This window comes from Entelurus aequoreus, linkage group LG23 (genome assembly GCF_033978785.1).
Source record: "Entelurus aequoreus isolate RoL-2023_Sb linkage group LG23, RoL_Eaeq_v1.1, whole genome shotgun sequence".
In the NCBI taxonomy this organism is placed as follows: Eukaryota; Metazoa; Chordata; class Actinopteri; order Syngnathiformes; family Syngnathidae; genus Entelurus; species Entelurus aequoreus.
This window is the reverse complement of record NC_084753.1, coordinates 9,994,215-10,020,112: the sequence shown is the minus strand read 5'-3', so window position 1 is coordinate 10,020,112 and position 25,898 is coordinate 9,994,215. Positions and strand designations below refer to the sequence as shown.

The window sequence follows — 25,898 nt, the reverse complement described above, 5'->3', positions numbered from 1 at the left end:
CCCTGCCAGAGTCTCTACTAGGGGTGTCTTGTAAGAAAGCCACACTTTGGACATCCCTGCCAGAGTCTCTACTAGAGGTATCTTGTAAGAAAGCCGCACTTTGGACATCCCTGCCAGAGTCTCTACTAGAGATGTCTTGTAAGAAAGCCACACTTTGGACATCCCTGCCAGAGTCTCTACTAGGGGAGTCCTGTAAGAAAGCCGCACTTTGGACAGCCCTGCCAGAGTCTCTACTAGGAGAGTCTTGTAAGAAAGCCGCACTTTGGACATCCCTGCCAGAGTCTCTACTAGGGGAGTCTTGTAAGAAAGCCGCACTTTGGACAGCCCTGCCAGAGTCTCTACTAGAGATGTCTTGTAAGAAAGCCACACTTTGGACATCCCTGCCAGAGTCTCTACTAGGGGAGTCCTGTAAGAAAGCCGCACTTTGGACATCCCTGCCAGAGTCTCTACTAGAGATGTCTTGTAAGAAAGCCACACTTTGGACATCCCTGCCAGAGTCTCTACTAGGGGAGTCCTGTAAGAAAGCCGCACTTTGGACATCCCTGCCAGAGTCTCTACTAGGAGAGTCTTGTAAGAAAGCCGCACTTTGGACATCCCTGCCAGAGTCTCTACTAGGGGTGTCTTGTAAGAAAGCCGCACTTTGGACATCCCTGCCAGAGTCTCTACTAGGGGAGTCCTGTAAGAAAGCCGCACTTTGGACATCCCTGCCAGAGTCTCTACTAGGAGAGTCTTGTAAGAAAGCCGCACTTTGGACATCCCTGCCAGAGTCTCTACTAGGGGTGTCTTGTAAGAAAGCCGCACTTTGGACATCCCTGCCAGAGTCTCTACTAGGGGTGTCTTGTAAGAAAACCGCACTTTGGACATCCCTGCCAGAGTCTCTACTAGGGGTGTCTTGTAAGAAAGCCGCACTTTGGACATCCCTGCCAGAGTCTCTACTAGGGGTGTCTTGTAAGAAAACCGCACTTTGGACATCCCTGCCAGAGTCTCTACTAGAGATGTCTTGTAAGAAAGCCGCACTTTGGACATCCCTGCCAGAGTCTCTACTAGAGATGTCTTGTAAGAAAGCCACACTTTGGACATCCCTGCCAGAGGAGTCCTGTAAGAAAGCCGCACTTTGGACAGCCCTGCCAGAGTCTCTACTAGGAGAGTCTTGTAAGAAAGCCGCACTTTGGACAGCCCTGCCAGAGTCTCTACTAGGGGTATCTTGTAAGAAAGCCGCACTTTGGACATCCCTGCCAGAGTCTCTACTAGGGGAGTCTTGTAAAAAAGCCGCACTTTGGAAAGCCCTGCCAGAGTCTCTACTAGGGGAGTATTGTAAGAAAGCCACACTTTGGACATCCTTGCCAGAGTCTCTACTAGGGGTGTCTTGTAAGAAAGCCGCACTTTGGACATCCCTGCCAGAGTCTCGACTAGAGATGTCTTGTAAGAAAGCCGCACTTTGGACATCCCTGCCAGAGTCTCGACTAGAGATGTCTTGTAAGAAAGCCACACTTTGGACATCCCTGCCAGAGTCTCTACTAGGGGAGTCTTGTAAGAAAGCCACACTTTGGACATCCCTGCCAGAGTCTCTACTAGGGGAGTCTTGTAAGAAAGCCACACTTTGGACATCCCTGCCAGAGTCTCTACTAGGGGAGTCTTGTAAGAAAGCCACACTTTGGACATCCCTGCCAGAGTCTCTACTAGGGGAGTCTTGTAAGAAAGCCGCACTTTGGAAATCCCTGCCAGACACCCTACTAGGGGAATCTTGTAAGAAAGCTGCACATTGGACATCCCTGCCAGAGTCTCTACTAGGGGAGTCTTGTAAGAAAGCCTCACTTTGGACATCCCTGCCAGAGTCTCTACTAGGGGAGTCTTGTAAGAAAGCCGCACTTTGGACAGCCCTGCCAGAGTCTCTACTAGGGGTGTCTTGTAAGAAAGCCGCACTTTGGACATCCCTGCCAGAGTCTCTACTAGGGGAGTCTTGTAAGAAAGCCGCACTTTGGACAGCCCTGCCAGAGTCTCTACTAGGGGAGTCTTGTAAGAAAGCCGCACTTTGGACATCCCTGCCAGAGTCTCTACTAGGGGTGTCTTGTAAGAAAGCCACACTTTGGACATCCCTGCCAGAGTCTCTACTAGGGGAGTCTTGTAAGAAAGCCACACTTTGGACATCCCTGCCAGAGTCTCTACTAGGGGAGTCTTGTAAGAAAGCCGCACTTTGGACATCCCTGCCAGAGTCTCTACTAGGGGAGTCTTGTAAGAAAGCCGCACTTTGGACATCCCTGCCAGAGTCTCTACTAGGGGAGACTTGTAAGAAAGCCGCACTTTGGAAATCCCTGCCAGACACCCTACTAGGGGGATCTTGTAAGAAAGCTGCACTTTGGACAGCCCTGCCAGAGTTTCTACTAGGGGTGTCTTGTAAGAAAGCCGCACTTTGGACATCCCTGCCAGAGTCTCTACTAGGGGAGTCTTGTAAGAAAGCCTCACTTTGGACAGCCCTGCCAGAGTCTCTACTAGGGGAGTCTTGTAAGAAAGCTGCACTTTGGACATCCCTGCCAGAGTCTCTACTAGGGGTGTCCTGTAAGAAAGCCGCACTTTGGAAATCCCTGCCAGACACCCTACTAGGGGAATCTTGTAAGAAAGCTGCACATTGGACATCCCTGCCAGAGTCTCTACTAGGGGAGTCTTGTAAGAAAGCCTCACTTTGGACATCCCTGCCAGAGTCTCTACTAGGGGAGTCTTGTAAGAAAGCCGCACTTTGGACAGCCCTGCCAGAGTCTCTACTAGGGGTGTCTTGTAAGAAAGCCGCACTTTGGACATCCCTGCCAGAGTCTCTACTAGGGGAGTCTTGTAAGAAAGCCGCACTTTGGACAGCCCTGCCAGAGTCTCTACTAGGGGAGTCTTGTAAGAAAGCCGCACTTTGGACATCCCTGCCAGAGTCTCTACTAGGGGTGTCTTGTAAGAAAGCCACACTTTGGACATCCCTGCCAGAGTCTCTACTAGGGGAGTCTTGTAAGAAAGCCACACTTTGGACATCCCTGCCAGAGTCTCTACTAGGGGAGTCTTGTAAGAAAGCCGCACTTTGGACATCCCTGCCAGAGTCTCTACTAGGGGAGTCTTGTAAGAAAGCCGCACTTTGGACATCCCTGCCAGAGTCTCTACTAGGGGAGACTTGTAAGAAAGCCGCACTTTGGAAATCCCTGCCAGACACCCTACTAGGGGGATCTTGTAAGAAAGCTGCACTTTGGACAGCCCTGCCAGAGTTTCTACTAGGGGTGTCTTGTAAGAAAGCCGCACTTTGGACATCCCTGCCAGAGTCTCTACTAGGGGAGTCTTGTAAGAAAGCCTCACTTTGGACAGCCCTGCCAGAGTCTCTACTAGGGGAGTCTTGTAAGAAAGCTGCACTTTGGACATCCCTGCCAGAGTCTCTACTAGGGGTGTCCTGTAAGAAAGCCGCACTTTGGACATCCCTGCCAGAGTCTCTACTAGGGGTGTCTTGTAAGAAAGCCGCACTTTGGACAGCCCTGCCAGAGTCCCTACTAGGGGAGACTTGTAAGAAAGCCGCACTTTGGACATCCCTGCCAGAGTCTCTACTAGGGGTGTCTTGTAAAAAAGCCGCACTTTGGACATCCCTGCCAGAGTCTCTACTAGGGGAGTCTTGTAAGAAAGCCGCACTTTGGACAGCCCTGCCAGAGTCTCTACTAGGGGAGTCTTGTAAGAAAGCCGCACTTTGGACATCCCTGCCAGAGTCTCTATTAGGGGTGTCTTGTAAGAAAGCCGCACTTTGGACAGCCCTGCCAGAGTCTATACTAGTGGAGTCTTGTAAGAAAGCCACGCTTTGGAAAGCCCTGCCAGAGTCTCTACTAGGGGTGTCTTGTAAGAAAGCCACACTTTGGACATCCCTGCCAGAGTCTCTACTAGGGGAGTCTTGTAAGAAAGCCGCACTTTGGACAGCCCTGCCAGAGTCTCTACTAGGGGAGTCTTGTAAGAAAGCCGCACTTTGGACATCCCTGCCAGAGTCTCTATTAGGGGTGTCTTGTAAGAAAGCCACACTTTGGACATCCCTGCCAGAGTCTCTACTAGGGGAGTCTTGTAAGAAAGCCACACTTTGGACATCCCTGCCAGAGTCTCTACTAGGGGAGTCTTGTAAGAAAGCCACACTTTGGAAAGCCCTGCCAGAGTCTCTACTAGGGGAGTCTTGTAAGAAAGCCACACTTTGGACATCCCTGCCAGAGTCTCTACTAGGGGAGTCTTGTAAGAAAGCCACACTTTGGACATCCCTGCCAGAGTCCCTACTAGGGGAGACTTGTAAGAAAGCCGCACTTTGGACATCCCTGCCAGAGTCTCTACTAGGGGTGTCTTGTAAAAAAGCCGCACTTTGGACATCCCTGCCAGAGTCTCTACTAGGGGAGTCTTGTAAGAAAGCCGCACTTTGGACAGCCCTGCCAGAGTTTCTACTAGGGGAGTCTTGTAAGAAAGCCGCACTTTGGACATCCCTGCCAGAGTCTCTATTAGGGGTGTCTTGTAAGAAAGCCACACTTTGGACATCCCTGCCAGAGTCTCTACTAGGGGAGTCTTGTAAGAAAGCCACACTTTGGACATCCCTGCCAGAGTCTCTACTAGGAGTGTCTTGTAAGAAAGCCACACTTTGGACATCCCTGCCAGACTCTCTACTAGGGGAGTCTTGTAAGAAAGCCACACTTTGGACATCCCTGCCAGAGTCTCTACTAGGGGAGTCTTGTAAGAAAGCCACACTTTGGACAACCCTGCCAGAGTCTCTACTAGGGGAGTCTTGTAAGAAAGCCGCACTTTGGACATCCCTGCCAGAGTCTCTACTAGGGGAGTCTTGTAAGAAAGCCTCACTTTGGACAGCCCTGCCAGAGTCTCTACTAGGGGAATCTTGTAAGAAAGCCGCACTTTGGACATCCCTGCCAGAGTCTCTACTAGGGGTGTCTTGTAAGAAAGCCGCACTTTGGACATCCCTGCCAGAGTCTCTACTAGGGGAGTCTTGTAAGAAAGCCTCACTTTGGACAGCCCTGCCAGAGTCTCTACTAGGGGAGTCTTGTAAGAAAGCCGCACTTTGGACATCCCTGCCAGAGTCTCTACTAGGGGAGTCTTGTAAGAAAGCCACACTTTGGACATCCCTGCCAGAGTCTCTACTAGGGGAGTCTTGTAAGAAAGCCGCACTTTGGACATCCCTGCCAGAGTCTCTACTAGGGGAGTCTTGTAAGAAAGCCTCACTTTGGACAGCCCTGCCAGAGTCTCTACTAGGGGAGTCTTGTAAGAAAGCCGCACTTTGGACATCCCTGCCAGAGTCTCTACTAGGGGTGTCTTGTAAGAAAGCCGCACTTTGGACATCCCTGCCAGAGTCTCTACTAGGGGAGTCTTGTAAGAAAGCCTCACTTTGGACAGCCCTGCCAGAGTCTCTACTAGGGGAGTCTTGTAAGAAAGCCGCACTTTGGACATCCCTGCCAGAGTCTCTACTAGGGGTGTCCTGTAAGAAAGCCGCACTTTGGACATCCCTGCCAGAGTCTCTACTAGGGGAGTCTTGTAAGAAAGCTGCACTTTGGAAAGCCCTGCCAGAGTCTCTACTAGGGGAGTCTTGTAAGAAAGCTGCACTTTGGAAAGCCCTGCCAGAGTCTCTACTAGGGGAGTCTTGTAAGAAAGCTGCACTTTGGAAAGCCCTGCCAGAGTCTCTACTAGGGGAGTCTTGTAAGAAAGCCACACTTTGGACATCCCTGCCAGAGTCTCTACTAGGGGAGTCTTGTAAGAAAGCCGCATTTTGGACAGCCCTGCCAGAGTCCCTACTAGGGGAGACTTGTAAGAAAGCCGCACTTTGGACATCCCTGCCAGAGTCTCTACTAGGGGTGTCTTGTAAAAAAGCCGCACTTTGGACATCCCTGCCAGAGTCTCTACTAGGGGAGTCTTGTAAGAAAGCCGCACTTTGGACAGCCCTGCCAGAGTCTCTACTAGGGGAGTCTTGTAAGAAAGCCACACTTTGGACATCCCTGCCAGAGTCTCTACTAGGGGAGTCTTGTAAGAAAGCCGCACTTTGGACATCCCTGCCAGAGTCTCTACTAGGGGAGTCTTGTAAGAAAGCCACACTTTGGACAGCCCTGCCAGAGTCTCTACTAGGGGAGTCTTGTAAGAAAGCCGCACTTTGGATATCCCTGCCAGAGTCTCTACTAGGGGAGTCTTGTAAGAAAGCCGCACTTTGGACAGCCCTGCCAGAGTCTCTACTAGGGGTGTCTTGTAAGAAAGCCGCACTTTGGACATCCCTGCCAGAGTCTCTACTAGGGGAGTCTTGTAAGAAAGCCGCACTTTGGACATCCCTGCCAGAGTCTCTACTAGGGGAGTCTTGTAAGAAAGCCACACTTTGGACAGCCCTGCCAGAGTCTCTACTAGGGGAGTCTTGTAAGAAAGCCGCACTTTGGACAGCCCTGCCAGAGTCTCTACTAGGGGAGTCTTGTAAGAAAGCCTCACTTTGGACAGCACCGCCAGAGTCTCTACTAGGGGAGTCTTGTAAGAAAGCCGCACTTTGGACAGCCCTGCCAGAGTCTCTACTAGGGGAGTCTTGTAAGAAAGCCTCACTTTGGACAGCACCGCCAGAGTCTCTACTAGGGGTGTCTTGTAAGAAAGCGAGAATGATTTGGAGTGAGGGCTCAGCTGGTGCTTCTGTAGTGATACGGGCCCAAGGTGATATCGTATAGTGACACACCAAACCAGAGCTGGAGTTAAAGGTTCCAGCCTGTCATTTTAATAATAATAATAATAATAATAACTGGGATTTATATAGCGCCTTTCTAAGTACCCAAAGTCGCTTTACATGTTAAAAACCCATCATTCATTCACACCTGGTGGTGGTAAGCTACTTTCGTAGCCACAGCTGCCCTGGGGTAGACTGACGGTCTACCCCAGATCAGAAACGCATCAAGTCCTCCAAAACTCTGGCAGGAAGAATGAATGTGTGTTTTTCAGGAAGATATCAATACTATTATTGTATAAAGTCATATGTTCATTTTGTCAGGAGGAGTCAGTGGTCCGGAGCCAAAGCTTTGGTTAAATTCATCAAACCGAGAAAGGAGAACAGCAGAGAACGAGGCGGCGAGCGAGACAAGGAAGGGACCAAAGACCGAGAACGAGCCAAGAGCGCCCCCGATATCCCCCTCCCTGCACCCCCGCCCTTACTCCCGCCAGAAACCCCGCCCCTCCCTCCACAGAGGACAGGAAGTGACTCCCAAGACAATGGCCACACCCACAGCAGTCCTCGCCTAGGCCCCCAGAGTCCACCGTTGACCCCCAGCAGCCGAGGTACACACCCATGACACCATCTTTGTTGTCTGATGAAACAATGCATGACTCCAGCTGTTTCATGTTAATTATAGTCTTTTTTCCAGCAGGTTGTAATTTCTCCTCAACGACATGTTGAACTTAGAAGGGTCATAGTAGGATTTAAAACATGGTCTAGAGCAGTGGTTCTTAAATGGGGGTACGCGTACCCCTGGGGGTACTTGAAGGTATGCCAAGGGGTACGTGAGATTTTTTTTGAAAATTCTAAAAATAGCAACAATTCAAAAATCCTTTATAAATATAAATAAAAACCTATCTTTTTTTCCAAATAGTTCAAGAAAGACCACAACAAATGAGCAACATTTTGCACTGTTATACAATGTAATAAATCACAAACTGATGACATAGTTTTGTATTTTACTTCTTTATCTCTTTTTTTCAACCAAAAATGCTTTGCTCTGATTAGGGGGTACTTGAATTAAAAATGGGGGTACATCACTGAAAAAAGGTTGAGAACCACTGAGCTAGAGAACATGTCATTGTGTCAACATGTTACATAGATGATGTTTTACACGCCATCTTAAATGACTCGCCCAAGACCTCCTGCAGGTCTTCACCCCGTCTGACAGCTTCTACTTTTTAGCACACACTCAATGACACACCCACAATGTACGTGGAGATGAAAATAACACATTTACAATATGGGTGTGTAAGGGGTAGATGATATATTGATTGGGTGTGTAAGGGGTAGATGATATATTGATTGGGTGTGTAAGGGGTAGATGATATATTGATTGGGTGTGTAAGGGGTAGATGATATATTGATTGGGTGTGTAAGGGGTAGATGATATATTGATTGGGTGTGTAAGGGGTAGATGATATATTGATTGGGTGTGTAAGGGTAGATGATATATTGATTGATTGAAATGTGTTTGATTGAAGTGAAGTGTGTATGCTCACTATGACAATCTTGCATGCTTCAATTGAACATTTCTATTTCCTGGCATGTTCTAACGTTCTGGAACGTTCCTGGCATGTCATCCAGCTTCTAACGTTCTGGAACGTTCCTGGCATGTCATCCAGCTTCTAACGTTCTGGAACGTTCCTGGCATGTCATCCAGCTTCTAACGTTCTGGAACGTTCCTGGCATGTCATCCAGCTTCTAACGTTCTGGAACGTTCCTGGCATGTCATCCAGCTTCTAACGTTCTGGAACGTTCCTGGCATGTCATCCAGCTTCTAACGTTCTGGAACGTTCCTGGCATGTCATCCAGCTTCTAACGTTCTGGAACGTTCCTGGCATGTCATCCAGCTTCTAACGTTCTGGAACGTTCCTGGCATGTCATCCAGCTTCTAACGTTCTGGAACATGGACACTGACTTTTTCTTTTCATGAACTCACTTTTATTATTTCTGTCTGTCTCTCCCTGGCTCCTCCTCCTTTCAGCTCCCCCCGCCCACAAAACTTTCACTTTCACTTTCCTCCCTGGTCAAAGTGGACAAAAAGCCCTTCCATCACCCCCACCCGCCCCCGCCCCCGCCCCCGCCTCCGCCTCCCGCCCGTCCCTGTCTCTCAGCAGGCGACTGAGATTCTGGTCGTCCACTGACATCACAGATGACATCATCGCTAGCCACTCCACCTCCGCCAATGGAGTCTTCTAATGCCATCTTCTTCCTCCTCATTTCACCATCATCATCATCACTTCTCCTCCATACTCGCGGGATCCCACAAATATTTATTTACACAATATACACACTTATACACAACATGTACACAATAAGCTTACTTACTTACTTACAATATACACACATATATACACACTTACATATACACTTTTACACAATATACACACATTTACACAAATATACTCGATATACACACATACAATCATATACACACCTACACATTCACACGTATACACAATATACACACATTTGAACAATAATTATACATATATACACACACACACGTACACGCTTCACAATATACACGCATTAACACTTACACAATACACACGTATACACAATATACATACACACATGTACACACATACATAATATATACACACATTTACAGTTACAAAATACACACATGTACACACATATACGCATTATACACACACTTACACACATTTATACAATATACACATTCACAATATATACACAGGCACAATACACACACATGCACAATACACACACATACACACAATATACATACACACACGTACACACATTTCACAATATACACATTAACACTTACACAATACACACACATACACGCGTATACACAATATGCATACACACATGTACACACATACATAATATATACACACATATACAGTTACACAATACACACATGTACACACCTATACGCATTTTACACATACAAATTATTACACAATATTCACATACACACATATACACGTGCACAATACACAAACATACACACTTATACACATGCACAATACACACACATACATGTGCACAATACACACATTATACATACACACGTACACACTTTTCACAATATACACATTAACATTTACACAATACACACACATACACGCATATACACAATATACATACACACATGTACACACATACATAATATACACACATATACAGTTACACAATACACACATGTACATGCATATACACATTATACACATACACACAATACACACATGTACACACATATATACGCATTATACACATACACACATTTACACAATATTCACATTCACAATATATACACATGCACAATACACACACATACACACCTGCACAATACACACACAAGTTGTTCCTCGACCCAACAAGTCAAGCACACAAAAGAGATGCGTTTTGCAGTTATGGGCTACCAGTAATACTAGTAAGTGTGTGTACTGTGTGTGTACTGTGTGTGTACTGAATGTGTGTGTGTGTGTGTGTGTTTGTACTGTATGTGTGTGTGTACCGTGTGCGTGTCTGTATGTTGTGTGTCTGTATGTTTGTGTGTGTGTGCTTGTGTGAATGTTGTGTGCAAGTGTATGTTGTGTGTGCGTGTGTGTGTTGTAGCAACACACACACAAGCTTCCTTGCAATGTGTGCTCCTTCCAGTTGTTTGCTATGCAAAAGTAGATTTGTCTTGGTGAATATTTGCTGTGTCAGCACTTTCATCTCGCAGGATTGTGACAGCATGTTGATTGTGTTGTTGTTGTCACTGCTTAAAAGAAGTTCACAGTCATGTCGATTGTGTTGTTGTTGTCACTGCTTAAAAGAAGTTGAGAGTCATGTTGATTGTGTTGTTGTTGTCACTGCTTAAAAGAAGTTCACAGTCATGTTGATTGTGTTGTTGTTGTCACTGCCTAAAAGAAGTTGAGAGTCATGTTGATTGTGTTGTTGTTGTCACTGCTTAAAAGAAGTTGAGTCATGTTGATTGTGTTGTTGTCGTCACTGCTTAAAAGAAGTTGAGAGTCATGTTGATTGTGTTGTTGTTGTTACTGCTTAAAAGAAGTTCACAGTCATGTTGATTGTGTTGTTGTTGTCACTGCTTAAAAGAAGTTGAGAGTCATGTTGATTGTGTTGTTGTTGTCACTGCTTAAAAGAAGTTGAGAGTCATGTTGATTGTGTTGTTGTTGTCACAGCTTAAAAGAAGTTGAGAGTCATGTTGATTGTGTTGTTGTTGTCACTGCTTAAAAGAAGTTCACAGTCATGTTGATTGTGTTGTTGTTGTCACTGCCTAAAAGAAGTTGAGAGTCATGTTGATTGTGTTGTTGTTGTCACTGCTTAAAAGAAGTTGAGTCATGTTGATTGTGTTGTTGTCGTCACTGCTTAAAAGAAGTTGAGAGTCATGTTGATTGTGTTGTTGTTGTCACTGCTTAAAAGAAGTTGAGTCATGTTGATTGTGTTGTTGTTGTCACTGCTTAAAAGAAGTTGAGTCATGTTGATTGTGTTGTTGTCGTCACTGCTTAAAAGAAGTTGAGAGTCATGTTGATTGTGTTGTTGTTGTCACTGCTTAAAAGAAGTTCACAGTCATGTTGATTGTGTTGTTGTTGTCACTGCTTAAAAGAAGTTGAGAGTCATGTTGATTGTGTTGTTGTTGTCACTGCTTAAAAGAAGTTCACAGTCATGTTGATTGTGTTGTTGTTGTTACTGCTTAAAAGAAGTTCACAGTCATGTTGATTGTGTTGTTGTTGTCACTGCTTAAAAGAAGTTGAGAGTCATGTTGATTGTGTTGTTGTTGTCACTGCTTAAAAGAAGTTGAGAGTCATGTTGATTGTGTTGTTGTTGTCACAGCTTAAAAGAAGTTGAGAGTCATGTTGATTGTGTTGTTGTTGTCACTGCTTAAAAGAAGTTGAGTCATGTTGATTGTGTTGTTGTTGTCACTGCTTAAAAGAAGTTGAGAGTCATGTTGATTGTGTTGTTGTTGTCACAGCTTAAAAGAAGTTGAGAGTCATGTTGATTGTGTTGTTGTTGTCACTGCTTAAAAGAAGTTGAGAGTCATGTTGATTGTGTTGTTGTTGTCACTGCTTAAAAGAAGTTGAGAGTCATGTTGATTGTGTTGTTGTTGTCACTGCTTAAAAGAAGTTGAGAGTCATGTTGATTGTGTTGTTGCTGCAGCAATGTGTGTCAGTTGCAAGAAGAACACAAGTGATGTGTAAGTGTTGTTAGAAGTGAACAGAGACTTGTGAGTCCTTCCTTCCAGCACAGTGTAAGAAGTTGTAATGATCATTTAGGTGAGGTGTGTGTTTAAGAAAGTGCAATTGAAAAAAGTGTGATGTATGTGGGCTCTGAACCGAGGATGTTGTTGTGGCTTGTACAGTCCTTTGAGACACTTGTGATTTAGGGCTATATAAATAAACATTGATTGATTGATTGATTGAATGTATTACTTGATTTTCTTTCAACGCTAAAAGACCCTCATTTTTTAGGTGTGGCCGATGTTACCGTGTTGTGGTAAATAATGCACCCACCTGTTCCCAATTAGCCTGTTCACCAAATAAGTCTTTGATGAGCAGTCCTCAACTTTCTCACTCTTTTTTGCCACTTGTGCCAGCTTTTTTGAAACATGTTGCAGCCATCAAATTCCAAATGAGCTAATATTTGCCAAAACTACCAAAGTTTGTCAGTGTGAACATGAAATATTTTGTCTTTGCAGTCTATTCTATTGAGTAGAAGTTGTTTTATTTACCAAGGTGACAACTTCACTTGTCTTTGCAGTCTATTCTATTGAGTAGAAGTTGTTTTATTTACCAAGGTGACAACTTCACTTGTCTTTGCAGTCTATTCTATTGAGTAGAAGTTGTTTTATTTACCAAGGTGACAACTTCACTTGTCTTTGCAGTCTATTCTATTGAGTAGAAGTTGTTTTATTTACCAATGTGACAACTTCACTTGTCTTTGCAGTCTATTCTATTGAGTAGAAGTTGTTTTATTTACCAAGGTGACAACTTCACTTGTCTTTGCAGTCTATTCTATTGAGTAGAAGTTGTTTTATTTACCAAGGTGACAACTTCACTTGTCTCTGCAGTCTATTCTATTGAGTAGAAGTTGTTTTATTTACCAAGGTGACAACTTCACTTGTCTCTGCAGTCTATTCTATTGAGTAGAAGTTGTTTTATTTACCAAGGTGACAACTTCACTTGTCTCTGCAGTCTATTCTATTGAGTAGAAGTTGTTTTATTTACCAAGGTGACAACTTCACTTGTCTCTGCAGTCTATTCTATTGAGTAGAAGTTGTTTTATTTACCAAGGTGACAACTTCACTTGTCTCTGCAGTCTATTCTATTGAGTAGAAGTTGTTTTATTTACCAAGGTGACAACTTCACTTGTCTCTGCAGTCTATTCTATTGATTAGAAGTTGTTTTATTTACCAAGGTGACAACTTCACTTGTCTCTGCAGTCTATTCTATTGAGTAGAAGTTGTTTTATTTACCAAGGTGACAACTTCACTTGTCTCTGCAGTCTATTCTATTGAGTAGAAGTTGTTTTATTTACCAAGGTGACAACTTCACTTGTCTCTGCAGTCTATTCTATTGAGTAGAAGTTGTTTTATTTACCAAGGTGACAACTTCACTTGTCTTTGCAGTCTACTCTATTGAGTAGAAGTTGTTTTATTTACCAAGGTGACAACTTCACTTGTCTTTGCAGTCTATTCTATTGAGTAGAAGTTGTTTTATTTACCAAGGTGACAACTTCACTTGTCTCTGCAGTCTATTCTATTGATTAGAAGTTGTTTTATTTACCAAGGTGACAACTTCACTTGTCTCTGCAGTCTATTCTATTGAGTAGAAGTTGTTTTATTTACCAAGGTGACAACTTCACTTGTCTCTGCAGTCTATTCTATTGAGTAGAAGTTGTTTTATTTACCAAGGTGACAACTTCACTTGTCTTTGCAGTCTATTCTATTGAGTAGAAGTTGTTTTATTTACCAAGGTGACAACTTCACTTGTCTTTGCAGTCTACTCTATTGAGTAGAAGTTGTTTTATTTACCAAGGTGACAACTTCACTTGTCTTTGCAGTCTATTCTATTGATTAGAAGTTGTTTTATTTACCAAGGTGACAACTTCACTTGTCTCTGCAGTCTATTCTATTGAGTAGAAGTTGTTTTATTTACCAAGGTGACAACTTCACTTGTCTTTGCAGTCTATTCTATTGATTAGAAGTTGTTTTATTTACCAAGGTGACAACTTCACTTGTCTTTGCAGTCTATTCTATTGATTAGAAGTTGTTTTATTTACCAAGGTGACAACTTCACTTGTCTCTGCAGTCTATTCTATTGAGTAGAAGTTGTTTTATTTACCAAGGTGACAACTTCACTTGTCTCTGCAGTCTATTCTATTGAGTAGAAGTTGTTTTATTTACCAAGGTGACAACTTCACTTGTCTCTGCAGTCTATTCTATTGAGTAGAAGTTGTTTTATTTACCAAGGTGACAACTTCACTTGTCTCTGCAGTCTATTCTATTGAGTAGAAGTTGTTTTATTTACCAAGGTGACAACTTCACTTGTCTTTGCAGTCTATTCTATTGAGTAGAAGTTGTTTTATTTACCAATGTGACAACTTCACTTGTCTTTGCAGTCTATTCTATTGAGTAGAAGTTGTTTTATTTACCAAGGTGACAACTTCACTTGTCTTTGCAGTCTATTCTATTGATTAGAAGTTGTTTTATTTACCAAGGTGACAACTTCACTTGTCTCTGCAGTCTATTCTATTGAGTAGAAGTTGTTTTATTTACCAAGGTGACAACTTCACTTGTCTCTGCAGTCTATTCTATTGAGTAGAAGTTGTTTTATTTACCAAGGTGACAACTTCACTTGTCTTTGCAGTCTATTCTATTGAGTAGAAGTTGTTTTATTTACCAAGGTGACAACTTCACTTGTCTCTGCAGTCTATTCTATTGAGTAGAAGTTGTTTTATTTACCAAGGTGACAACTTCACTTGTCTCTGCAGTCTATTCTATTGAGTAGAAGTTGTTTTATTTACCAAGGTGACAACTTCACTTGTCTTTGCAGTCTATTCTATTGAGTAGAAGTTGTTTTATTTACCAAGGTGACAACTTCACTTGTCTTTGCAGTCTACTCTATTGAGTAGAAGTTGTTTTATTTACCAAGGTGACAACTTCACTTGTCTTTGCAGTCTATTCTATTGAGTAGAAGTTGTTTTATTTACCAAGGTGACAACTTCACTTGTCTCTGCAGTCTATTCTATTGATTAGAAGTTGTTTTATTTACCAAGGTGACAACTTCACTTGTCTCTGCAGTCTATTCTATTGAGTAGAAGTTGTTTTATTTACCAAGGTGACAACTTCACTTGTCTCTGCAGTCTATTCTATTGAGTAGAAGTTGTTTTATTTACCAAGGTGACAACTTCACTTGTCTCTGCAGTCTATTCTATTGAGTAGAAGTTGTTTTATTTACCAAGGTGACAACTTCACTTGTCTTTGCAGTCTATTCTATTGAGTAGAAGTTGTTTTATTTACCAAGGTGACAACTTCACTTGTCTCTGCAGTCTATTCTATTGAGTAGAAGTTGTTTTATTTACCAAGGTGACAACTTCACTTGTCTTTGCAGTCTATTCTATTGATTAGAAGTTGTTTTATTTACCAAGGTGACAACTTCACTTGTCTCTGCAGTCTATTCTATTGAGTAGAAGTTGTTTTATTTACCAAGGTGACAACTTCACTTGTCTCTGCAGTCTATTCTATTGAGTAGAAGTTGTTTTATTTACCAAGGTGACAACTTCACTTGTCTTTGCAGTCTATTCTATTGAGTAGAAGTTGTTTTATTTACCAATGTGACAACTTCACTTGTCTTTGCAGTCTATTCTATTGAGTAGAAGTTGTTTTATTTACCAAGGTGACAACTTCACTTGTCTTTGCAGTCTATTCTATTGATTAGAAGTTGTTTTATTTACCAAGGTGACAACTTCACTTGTCTCTGCAGTCTATTCTATTGAGTAGAAGTTGTTTTATTTACCAAGGTGACAACTTCACTTGTCTCTGCAGTCTATTCTATTGAGTAGAAGTTGTTTTATTTACCAAGGTGACAACTTCACTTGTCTTTGCAGTCTATTCTATTGAGTAGAAGTTGTTTTATTTACCAAGGTGACAACTTCACTTGTCTCTGCAGTCTATTCTATTGAGTAGAAGTTGTTTTATTTACCAAGGTGACAACTTCACTTGTCTCTGCAGTCTATTCTATTGAGTAGAAGTTGTTTTATTTACCAAGGTGACAACTTCACTTGTCTCTGCAGTCTATTCTATTGAGTAGAAGTTGTTTTATTTACCAAGGTGACAACTTCACTTGTCTCTGCAGTCTATTCTATTGATTAGAAGTTGTTTTATTTACCAAGGTGACAACTTCACTTGTCTCTGCAGTCTATTCTATTGAGTAGAAGTTGTTTTATTTACCAAGGTGACAACTTCACTTGTCTCTGCAGTCTATTCTATTGAGTAGAAGTTGTTTTATTTACCAAGGTGACAACTTCACTTGTCTCTGCAGTCTATTCTATTGAGTAGAAGTTGTTTTATTTACCAAGGTGACAACTTCACTTGTCTTTGCAGTCTATTCTATTGAGTAGAAGTTGTTTTATTTACCAAGGTGACAACTTCACTTGTCTTTGCAGTCTACTCTATTGAGTAGAAGTTGTTTTATTTACCAAGGTGACAACTTCACTTGTCTTTGCAGTCTATTCTATTGAGTAGAAGTTGTTTTATTTACCAAGGTGACAACTTCACTTGTCTCTGCAGTCTATTCTATTGATTAGAAGTTGTTTTATTTACCAAGGTGACAACTTCACTTGTCTCTGCAGTCTATTCTATTGATTAGAAGTTGTTTTATTTACCAAGGTGACAACTTCACTTGTCTTTGCAGTCTATTCTATTGAGTAGAAGTTGTTTTATTTACCAAGGTGACAACTTCACTTGTCTCTGCAGTCTATTCTATTGAGTAGAAGTTGTTTTATTTACCAAGGTGACAACTTCACTTGTCTTTGCAGTCTATTCTATTGAGTAGAAGTTGTTTTATTTACCAAGGTGACAACTTCACTTGTCTTTGCAGTCTACTCTATTGAGTAGAAGTTGTTTTATTTACCAAGGTGACAACTTCACTTGTCTTTGCAGTCTATTCTATTGATTAGAAGTTGTTTTATTTACCAAGGTGACAACTTCACTTGTCTCTGCAGTCTATTCTATTGAGTAGAAGTTGTTTTATTTACCAAGGTGACAACTTCACTTGTCTTTGCAGTCTATTCTATTGATTAGAAGTTGTTTTATTTACCAAGGTGACAACTTCACTTGTCTTTGCAGTCTATTCTATTGATTAGAAGTTGTTTTATTTACCAAGGTGACAACTTCACTTGTCTCTGCAGTCTATTCTATTGAGTAGAAGTTGTTTTATTTACCAAGGTGACAACTTCACTTGTCTCTGCAGTCTATTCTATTGAGTAGAAGTTGTTTTATTTACCAAGGTGACAACTTCACTTGTCTCTGCAGTCTATTCTATTGATTAGAAGTTGTTTTATTTACCAAGGTGACAACTTCACTTGTCTTTGCAGTCTATTCTATTGAGTAGAAGTTGTTTTATTTACCAAGGTGACAACTTCACTTGTCTTTGCAGTCTATTCTATTGAGTAGAAGTTGTTTTATTTACCAATGTGACAACTTCACTTGTCTTTGCAGTCTATTCTATTGATTAGAAGTTGTTTTATTTACCAAGGTGACAACTTCACTTGTCTTTGCAGTCTATTCTATTGAGTAGAAGTTGTTTTATTTACCAAGGTGACAACTTCACTTGTCTTTGCAGTCTATTCTATTGATTAGAAGTTGTTTTATTTACCAAGGTGACAACTTCACTTGTCTTTGCAGTCTATTCTATTGAGTAGAAGTTGTTTTATTTACCAAGGTGACAACTTCACTTGTCTCTGCAGTCTATTCTATTGAGTAGAAGTTGTTTTATTTACCAAGGTGACAACTTCACTTGTCTTTGCAGTCTATTCTATTGAGTAGAAGTTGTTTTATTTACCAAGGTGACAACTTCACTTGTCTTTGCAGTCTATTCTATTGAGTAGAAGTTGTTTTATTTACCAAGGTGACAACTTCACTTGTCTTTGCAGTCTATTCTATTGATTAGAAGTTGTTTTATTTACCAAGGTGACAACTTCACTTGTCTCTGCAGTCTATTCTATTGAGTAGAAGTTGTTTTATTTACCAAGGTGACAACTTCACTTGTCTCTGCAGTCTATTCTATTGAGTAGAAGTTGTTTTATTTACCAAGGTGACAACTTCACTTGTCTCTGCAGTCTATTCTATTGAGTAGAAGTTGTTTTATTTACCAAGGTGACAACTTCACTTGTCTTTGCAGTCTATTCTATTGAGTAGAAGTTGTTTTATTTACCAAGGTGACAACTTCACTTGTCTTTGCAGTCTACTCTATTGAGTAGAAGTTGTTTTATTTACCAAGGTGACAACTTCACTTGTCTTTGCAGTCTATTCTATTGATTAGAAGTTGTTTTATTTACCAAGGTGACAACTTCACTTGTCTCTGCAGTCTATTCTATTGAGTAGAAGTTGTTTTATTTACCAAGGTGACAACTTCACTTGTCTTTGCAGTCTATTCTATTGATTAGAAGTTGTTTTATTTACCAAGGTGACAACTTCACTTGTCTTTGCAGTCTATTCTATTGATTAGAAGTTGTTTTATTTACCAAGGTGACAACTTCACTTGTCTCTGCAGTCTATTCTATTGAGTAGAAGTTGTTTTATTTACCAAGGTGACAACTTCACTTGTCTCTGCAGTCTATTCTATTGAGTAGAAGTTGTTTTATTTACCAAGGTGACAACTTCACTTGTCTCTGCAGTCTATTCTATTGAGTAGAAGTTGTTTTATTTACCAAGGTGACAACTTCACTTGTCTCTGCAGTCTATTCTATTGAGTAGAAGTTGTTTTATTTACCAAGGTGACAACTTCACTTGTCTTTGCAGTCTATTCTATTGAGTAGAAGTTGTTTTATTTACCAATGTGACAACTTCACTTGTCTTTGCAGTCTATTCTATTGAGTAGAAGTTGTTTTATTTACCAAGGTGACAACTTCACTTGTCTTTGCAGTCTATTCTATTGATTAGAAGTTGTTTTATTTACCAAGGTGACAACTTCACTTGTCTCTGCAGTCTATTCTATTGAGTAGAAGTTGTTTTATTTACCAAGGTGACAACTTCACTTGTCTCTGCAGTCTATTCTATTGAGTAGAAGTTGTTTTATTTACCAAGGTGACAACTTCACTTGTCTTTGCAGTCTATTCTATTGAGTAGAAGTTGTTTTATTTACCAAGGTGACAACTTCACTTGTCTCTGCAGTCTATTCTATTGAGTAGAAGTTGTTTTATTTACCAAGGTGACAACTTCACTTGTCTCTGCAGTCTATTCTATTGAGTAGAAGTTGTTTTATTTACCAAGGTGACAACTTCACTTGTCTCTGCAGTCTATTCTATTGAGTAGAAGTTGTTTTATTTACCAAGGTGACAACTTCACTTGTCTCTGCAGTCTATTCTATTGATTAGAAGTTGTTTTATTTACCAAGGTGACAACTTCACTTGTCTCTGCAGTCTATTCTATTGAGTAGAAGTTGTTTTATTTACCAAGGTGACAACTTCACTTGTCTCTGCAGTCTATTCTATTGAGTAGAAGTTGTTTTATTTACCAAGGTGACAACTTCACTTGTCTCTGCAGTCTATTCTATTGAGTAGAAGTTGTTTTATTTACCAAGGTGACAACTTCACTTGTCTTTGCAGTCTATTCTATTGAGTAGAAGTTGTTTTATTTACCAAGGTGACAACTTCACTTGTCTTTGCAGTCTACTCTATTGAGTAGAAGTTGTTTTATTTACCAAGGTGACAACTTCACTTGTCTTTGCAGTCTATTCTATTGAGTAGAAGTTGTTTTATTTACCAAGGTGACAACTTCACTTGTCTCTGCAGTCTATTCTATTGATTAGAAGTTGTTTTATTTACCAAGGTGACAACTTCACTTGTCTCTGCAGTCTATTCTATTGAGTAGAAGTTGTTTTATTTACCAAGGTGACAACTTCACTTGTCTCTGCAGTCTATTCTATTGAGTAGAAGTTGTTTTATTTACCAAGGTGACAACTTCACTTGTCTCTGCAGTCTATTCTATTGAGTAGAAGTTGTTTTATTTACCAAGGTGACAACTTCACTTGTCTTTGCAGTCTATTCTATTGAGTAGAAGTTGTTTTATTTACCAAGGTGACAACTTCACTTGTCTCTGCAGTCTATTCTATTGAGTAGAAGTTGTTTTATTTACCAAGGTGACAACTTCACTTGTCTTTGCAGTCTATTCTATTGATTAGAAGTTGTTTTATTTACCAAGGTGACAACTTCACTTGTCTCTGCAGTCTATTCTATTGATTAGAAGTTGTTTTATTTACCAAGGTGACAACTTCACTTGTCTCTGCAGTCTATTCTATTGAGTAGAAGTTGTTTTATTTACCAAGGTGACAACTTCACTTGTCTTTGCAGTCTATTCTATTGATTAGAAGTTGTTTTATTTACCAAGGTGACAACTTCACTTGTCTTTGCAGTCTATTCTATTGATTAGAAGTTGTTTTATTTACCAAGGTGACAACTTCACTTGTCTCTGCAGTCTATTCTATTGAGTAGAAGTTGTTTTATTTACCAAGGTGACAACTTCACTTGTCTCTGCAGTCTATTCTATTGAGTAGAAGTTGTTTTATTTACCAAGGTGACAACTTCACTTGTCTTTGCAGTCTATTCTATTGAGTAGAAGTTGTTTTATTTACCAATGTGACAACTTCACTTGTCTTTGCAGTCTATTCTATTGAGTAGAAGTTGTTTTATTTACCAAGGTGACAACTTCACTTGTCTTTGCAGTCTATTCTATTGATTAGAAGTTGTTTTATTTACCAAGGTGACAACTTCACTTGTCTCTGCAGTCTATTCTATTGAGTAGAAGTTGTTTTATTTACCAAGGTGACAACTTCACTTGTCTCTGCAGTCTATTCTATTGAGTAGAAGTTGTTTTATTTACCAAGGTGACAACTTCACTTGTCTTTGCAGTCTATTCTATTGAGTAGAAGTTGTTTTATTTACCAAGGTGACAACTTCACTTGTCTCTGCAGTCTATTCTATTGAGTAGAAGTTGTTTTATTTACCAAGGTGACAACTTCACTTGTCTCTGCAGTCTATTCTATTGAGTAGAAGTTGTTTTATTTACCAAGGTGACAACTTCACTTGTCTCTGCAGTCTATTCTATTGAGTAGAAGTTGTTTTATTTACCAAGGTGACAACTTCACTTGTCTCTGCAGTCTATTCTATTGATTAGAAGTTGTTTTATTTACCAAGGTGACAACTTCACTTGTCTCTGCAGTCTATTCTATTGAGTAGAAGTTGTTTTATTTACCAAGGTGACAACTTCACTTGTCTCTGCAGTCTATTCTATTGAGTAGAAGTTGTTTTATTTACCAAGGTGACAACTTCACTTGTCTCTGCAGTCTATTCTATTGAGTAGAAGTTGTTTTATTTACCAAGGTGACAACTTCACTTGTCTTTGCAGTCTATTCTATTGAGTAGAAGTTGTTTTATTTACCAAGGTGACAACTTCACTTGTCTTTGCAGTCTACTCTATTGAGTAGAAGTTGTTTTATTTACCAAGGTGACAACTTCACTTGTCTTTGCAGTCTATTCTATTGAGTAGAAGTTGTTTTATTTACCAAGGTGACAACTTCACTTGTCTCTGCAGTCTATTCTATTGATTAGAAGTTGTTTTATTTACCAAGGTGACAACTTCACTTGTCTCTGCAGTCTATTCTATTGATTAGAAGTTGTTTTATTTACCAAGGTGACAACTTCACTTGTCTTTGCAGTCTATTCTATTGAGTAGAAGTTGTTTTATTTACCAAGGTGACAACTTCACTTGTCTCTGCAGTCTATTCTATTGAGTAGAAGTTGTTTTATTTACCAAGGTGACAACTTCACTTGTCTTTGCAGTCTATTCTATTGAGTAGAAGTTGTTTTATTTACCAAGGTGACAACTTCACTTGTCTTTGCAGTCTACTCTATTGAGTAGAAGTTGTTTTATTTACCAAGGTGACAACTTCACTTGTCTTTGCAGTCTATTCTATTGATTAGAAGTTGTTTTATTTACCAAGGTGACAACTTCACTTGTCTCTGCAGTCTATTCTATTGAGTAGAAGTTGTTTTATTTACCAAGGTGACAACTTCACTTGTCTTTGCAGTCTATTCTATTGATTAGAAGTTGTTTTATTTACCAAGGTGACAACTTCACTTGTCTTTGCAGTCTATTCTATTGAGTAGAAGTTGTTTTATTTACCAAGGTGACAACTTCACTTGTCTTTGCAGTCTACTCTATTGAGTAGAAGTTGTTTTATTTACCAAGGTGACAACTTCACTTGTCTTTGCAGTCTATTCTATTGATTAGAAGTTGTTTTATTTACCAAGGTGACAACTTCACTTGTCTCTGCAGTCTATTCTATTGAGTAGAAGTTGTTTTATTTACCAAGGTGACAACTTCACTTGTCTTTGCAGTCTATTCTATTGAGTAGAAGTTGTTTTGTTTACCAAGGTGACAACTTCACTTGTCTTTGCAGTCTATTCTATTGAGTAGAAGTTGTTTTATTTACCAAGGTGACAACTTCACTTGTCTCTGCAGTCTATTCTATTGAGTAGAAGTTGTTTTATTTACCAAGGTGACAACTTCACTGCTTTTCTACATGACAGTTGACATTTCAATGTTGAGGTTTTAGCAGATAAATATACAATGCATCTAAAGTTGGACGAATGTTTATCATCACATGTTTTAATTGTGTTTTTTCTGTTACACATGATTCTAGAGATACAAATGTTTACAGTAAAAGTTAATTGGCACAATATTTGGTGCACAGCAACATTTATGAATGACGCCCTGGATGTTTCCTTCCAGTGACAGACATTGTCCAATCAGCTGCAATTTCCCTTCTTCAGACACGTGTGTGTGTGTGTGTGTGTGTGTGTGTGTGTGTGTGTGTGTGTGCGTGTGTGTGTGTGTGTGTGTGTGTGCGTGTGTGTGTGTGTTGAGGGCTTCTCACCTAAGATGCATTCAAAAATATTTCTTTCTAAACCTCTGTAAGCATTTCAAATTGTAGCCCACTTATAAATGTTTTTTACCTGGCTTTGCATGTTCAGTCTTTTCCTGCACGTAAACGATACAACATGTCCACTTCTGGTTGTTATCTTTTCCTGCACGTAAACGATACAACATGTCCACTTCTGGTTGTTATCTTTTCCTGCACGTAAACGATACAACATGTCCACTTCTGGTTGTTATCTTTTCCTGCACGTAAACGATACAACATGTCCACTTCTGGTTGTTATCTTTTCCTGCACGTAAACGATACAACATGTCCACTTCTGGTTATTATCTTTTCCTGCACGTAAACGATACAACATGTCCACTTCTGGTTGTTATCTTTTCCTGCACGTAAACGATACAACATGTCCACTTCTGGTTGTTATCTTTTCCTGCACGTAAACGATACAACATGTCCACTTCTGGTTGTTATCTTTTCCTGCACTTAAACGATACAACATGTCCACTTCTGGTTGTTATCTTTTCCTGCACGTAAACGATACAACATGTCCACTTCTGGTTGTTATCTTTTCCTGCACTTAAATGATACAACATGTCCACTTCTGGTTGTTATCTTTTCCTGCACGTAAACGATACAACATGTCCACTTCTGGTTGTTATCTTTTCCTGCACTTAAACGATACAACATGTCCACTTCTGGTTGTTATCTTTTCCTGCACGTAAACGATACAACATGTCCACCTGTGGTTGTTATCTTTTCCTGCACGTAAACGATACAACATGTCCACCTGTGGTTGTTATCTTCAAGGCTGACATTTATTGGGCCTCAGCAGCTAAAGTAAGAAATGTAAACACTGTGCTTGAACTAATGCTACATCTATGCTTGCTAATGTCGCTTGCATTCTGTCAGCATTGCACCTGCACGTCTGGATCCCCACTAATCGTCTCATGTATCACTTGCTTGGTCTGCAGGTGTGACAGACCGAGGACGAGGGCTGTATCGCAGTGGTGAAGATCCACATGGACCAGGTGAATATTCAAGTTAAAGTAGCAATGATAGTCACACACACACACACACACACTAGGTGTGGTGACATTGGTCCTTTTCATTTGACCCCTCCCCTTGTTCACCCCCTGGGAGGTGAGGGGAGCAGTGGGCAGCAGTGGTGCCGCACCCGGGAATCATTTTTGGTGATTTAACCCCCAATTCCAAGCCTTGATGCTGAGTGCCAAGCAGGGAGGTAATGGGTCCCATTTGTATAGTCTTTGGTATGACTCGGCCGGGGTTTGAACTCACAACCTACCCATGTCAGGGCGGACACTCTAACCACTAAGCCACTGAGTTAGTATATTGATATTATTGTCATTGAAATGGAAGCATGGTGAAAATGTTTCTTGCTTTTTGATGAGAGGCTGAAAAGTTATTTGCTTTTAATAATACAAAATACTCAATTTATGAGCTCAATTCATTGGAAAGTAGGAAAGGGATTACCTTTGTTCCATTGGAGGGGATTTAAGTCTGCTGAAAATGATGGAAAGCGCCACTCGCAGTGGTCAAAGTTGGAACTTTCACAAAACCCATGTTAAGATATTCAACGCTCAAGTGGATAGTGCACCACTCAAATTTGTCATGTTTCATGTGTCGGGTAAACCGTAACCAATGGGGTCATGTGAATCCTCCTCAACTTAAATCAGCCCCGCCCAGATGAATTCAAATCAATTTAATGTGTGCTTGGCCTCCCCAAAACCCCACAACTTGAACAGGTCTTTTAAAGAAAGATTGTTTGAAAAAGTATCACTAGTGTGTGGTACAAAGCAACACCAAATATATTAGCATTAGCATTTAGCTTGGGAAGCTTCTCCGTCAGGTAACGATAGGAACTAGGAAGTCTTTGTTTATGTTGCACACGGACGTCTTTGAGTGACGGACTGGAGAGGTCCGAGTTGTCTGTGTACCGGGGACGGGCGGTGACCTTTACACCGGGTCAGGCATCGATGTTAGCCTAAAATTGACAATAAAAGCTAAAAAGAGTGTCGGACTCTGTGTGTCATCTTCTGGATGAAGCAATACATTATACAACTTATTTAGTTCTCAGCTAAATAAACACTCATTTTTAGGTGTGGCGACAAATGTGTTGCCATGGCAATCAAATACATTTGTAATGATATTGTGATGTGATAATTGGGACCAAAATACTTTTGCAACCAAATACTTTTTGGTCCCATTTGCTTTAATAAATAAAATATGAGTGTTTGTTACCTTTGTGTATTTATATCTGAAGCAGCACTATGCTTCATGAAAACATACTTTGTAAAAACCGCAGGGTTCTTATATTACAGATGCCATGTTTATTATGAATAAAGTTGTTTGAAAAAAAAAACCGCTGACTTCCGCTGGTTAACTTTTGTCGAGACATGCGAGAATAATGATGTCACACTTCCGATAAAAACATTTATAAGGCTGTGGGTTCTACAGTGTACAAACTAGCAATTCAGGTTAACTTACATGTTGAGCTTGTCTCTTCTGCCCGCCATTTTAGTCCAACCCTGCTTTTTTGGGGGGGTGGGGGGGGGGGGGTATACATCTTCCTAACCCTATATATATATATATGTATATATATATGTGTATATATATATGTATGTATGTATATATGTATGTATGTGTGGGAAAAAAAATCACAAGACTATTTCATCTCTCCAGGCCTGTTTCATGAGGGTTCCCTCAATCATCAGGAGATTTTAATGGAAGCATTCACATACCATGGTTTATATAGGACACAGAGCGGGTGGGTACAGGCAGGCGTGGGGGCGTGGTGATTGGTTCATGGGTTACCTAGGAGGTGTTTCCTTCTGTGACGGCATGCTGATACAATTTCGCTGCGCTTGTTGAGGGATGACAGGTCTGGACGGTATATAATAAACAGTTTCTCTTTTAAGCATAGGTTGCATCTTTTATTACCACTGTTGAAAGGTGTGCTGGATGCAAGAATTTGCCATGTTATTGAATATTCAACATTATTGTCTTTGAGGTTC

The 25,898-nt window shown here is 40.7% G+C and overlaps 1 protein-coding gene across 1 annotated transcript in view; it reads left to right on the top strand.

Annotated features, from left to right (window-relative positions):
* The window catches only part of LOC133641177 (protein Daple-like), a 44,788-nt gene that overhangs the window by 1,770 nt on the left and 17,120 nt on the right, over positions 1 to 25,898 (top strand). The window contains exons 2-3 of the mRNA XM_062035109.1: positions 7,004 to 7,287; positions 23,838 to 23,894. Coding sequence (XP_061891093.1) covers positions 7,004 to 7,287; positions 23,838 to 23,894 — 341 coding nt within the window. The remainder of the gene's footprint in view (positions 1 to 7,003; positions 7,288 to 23,837; positions 23,895 to 25,898) is intronic.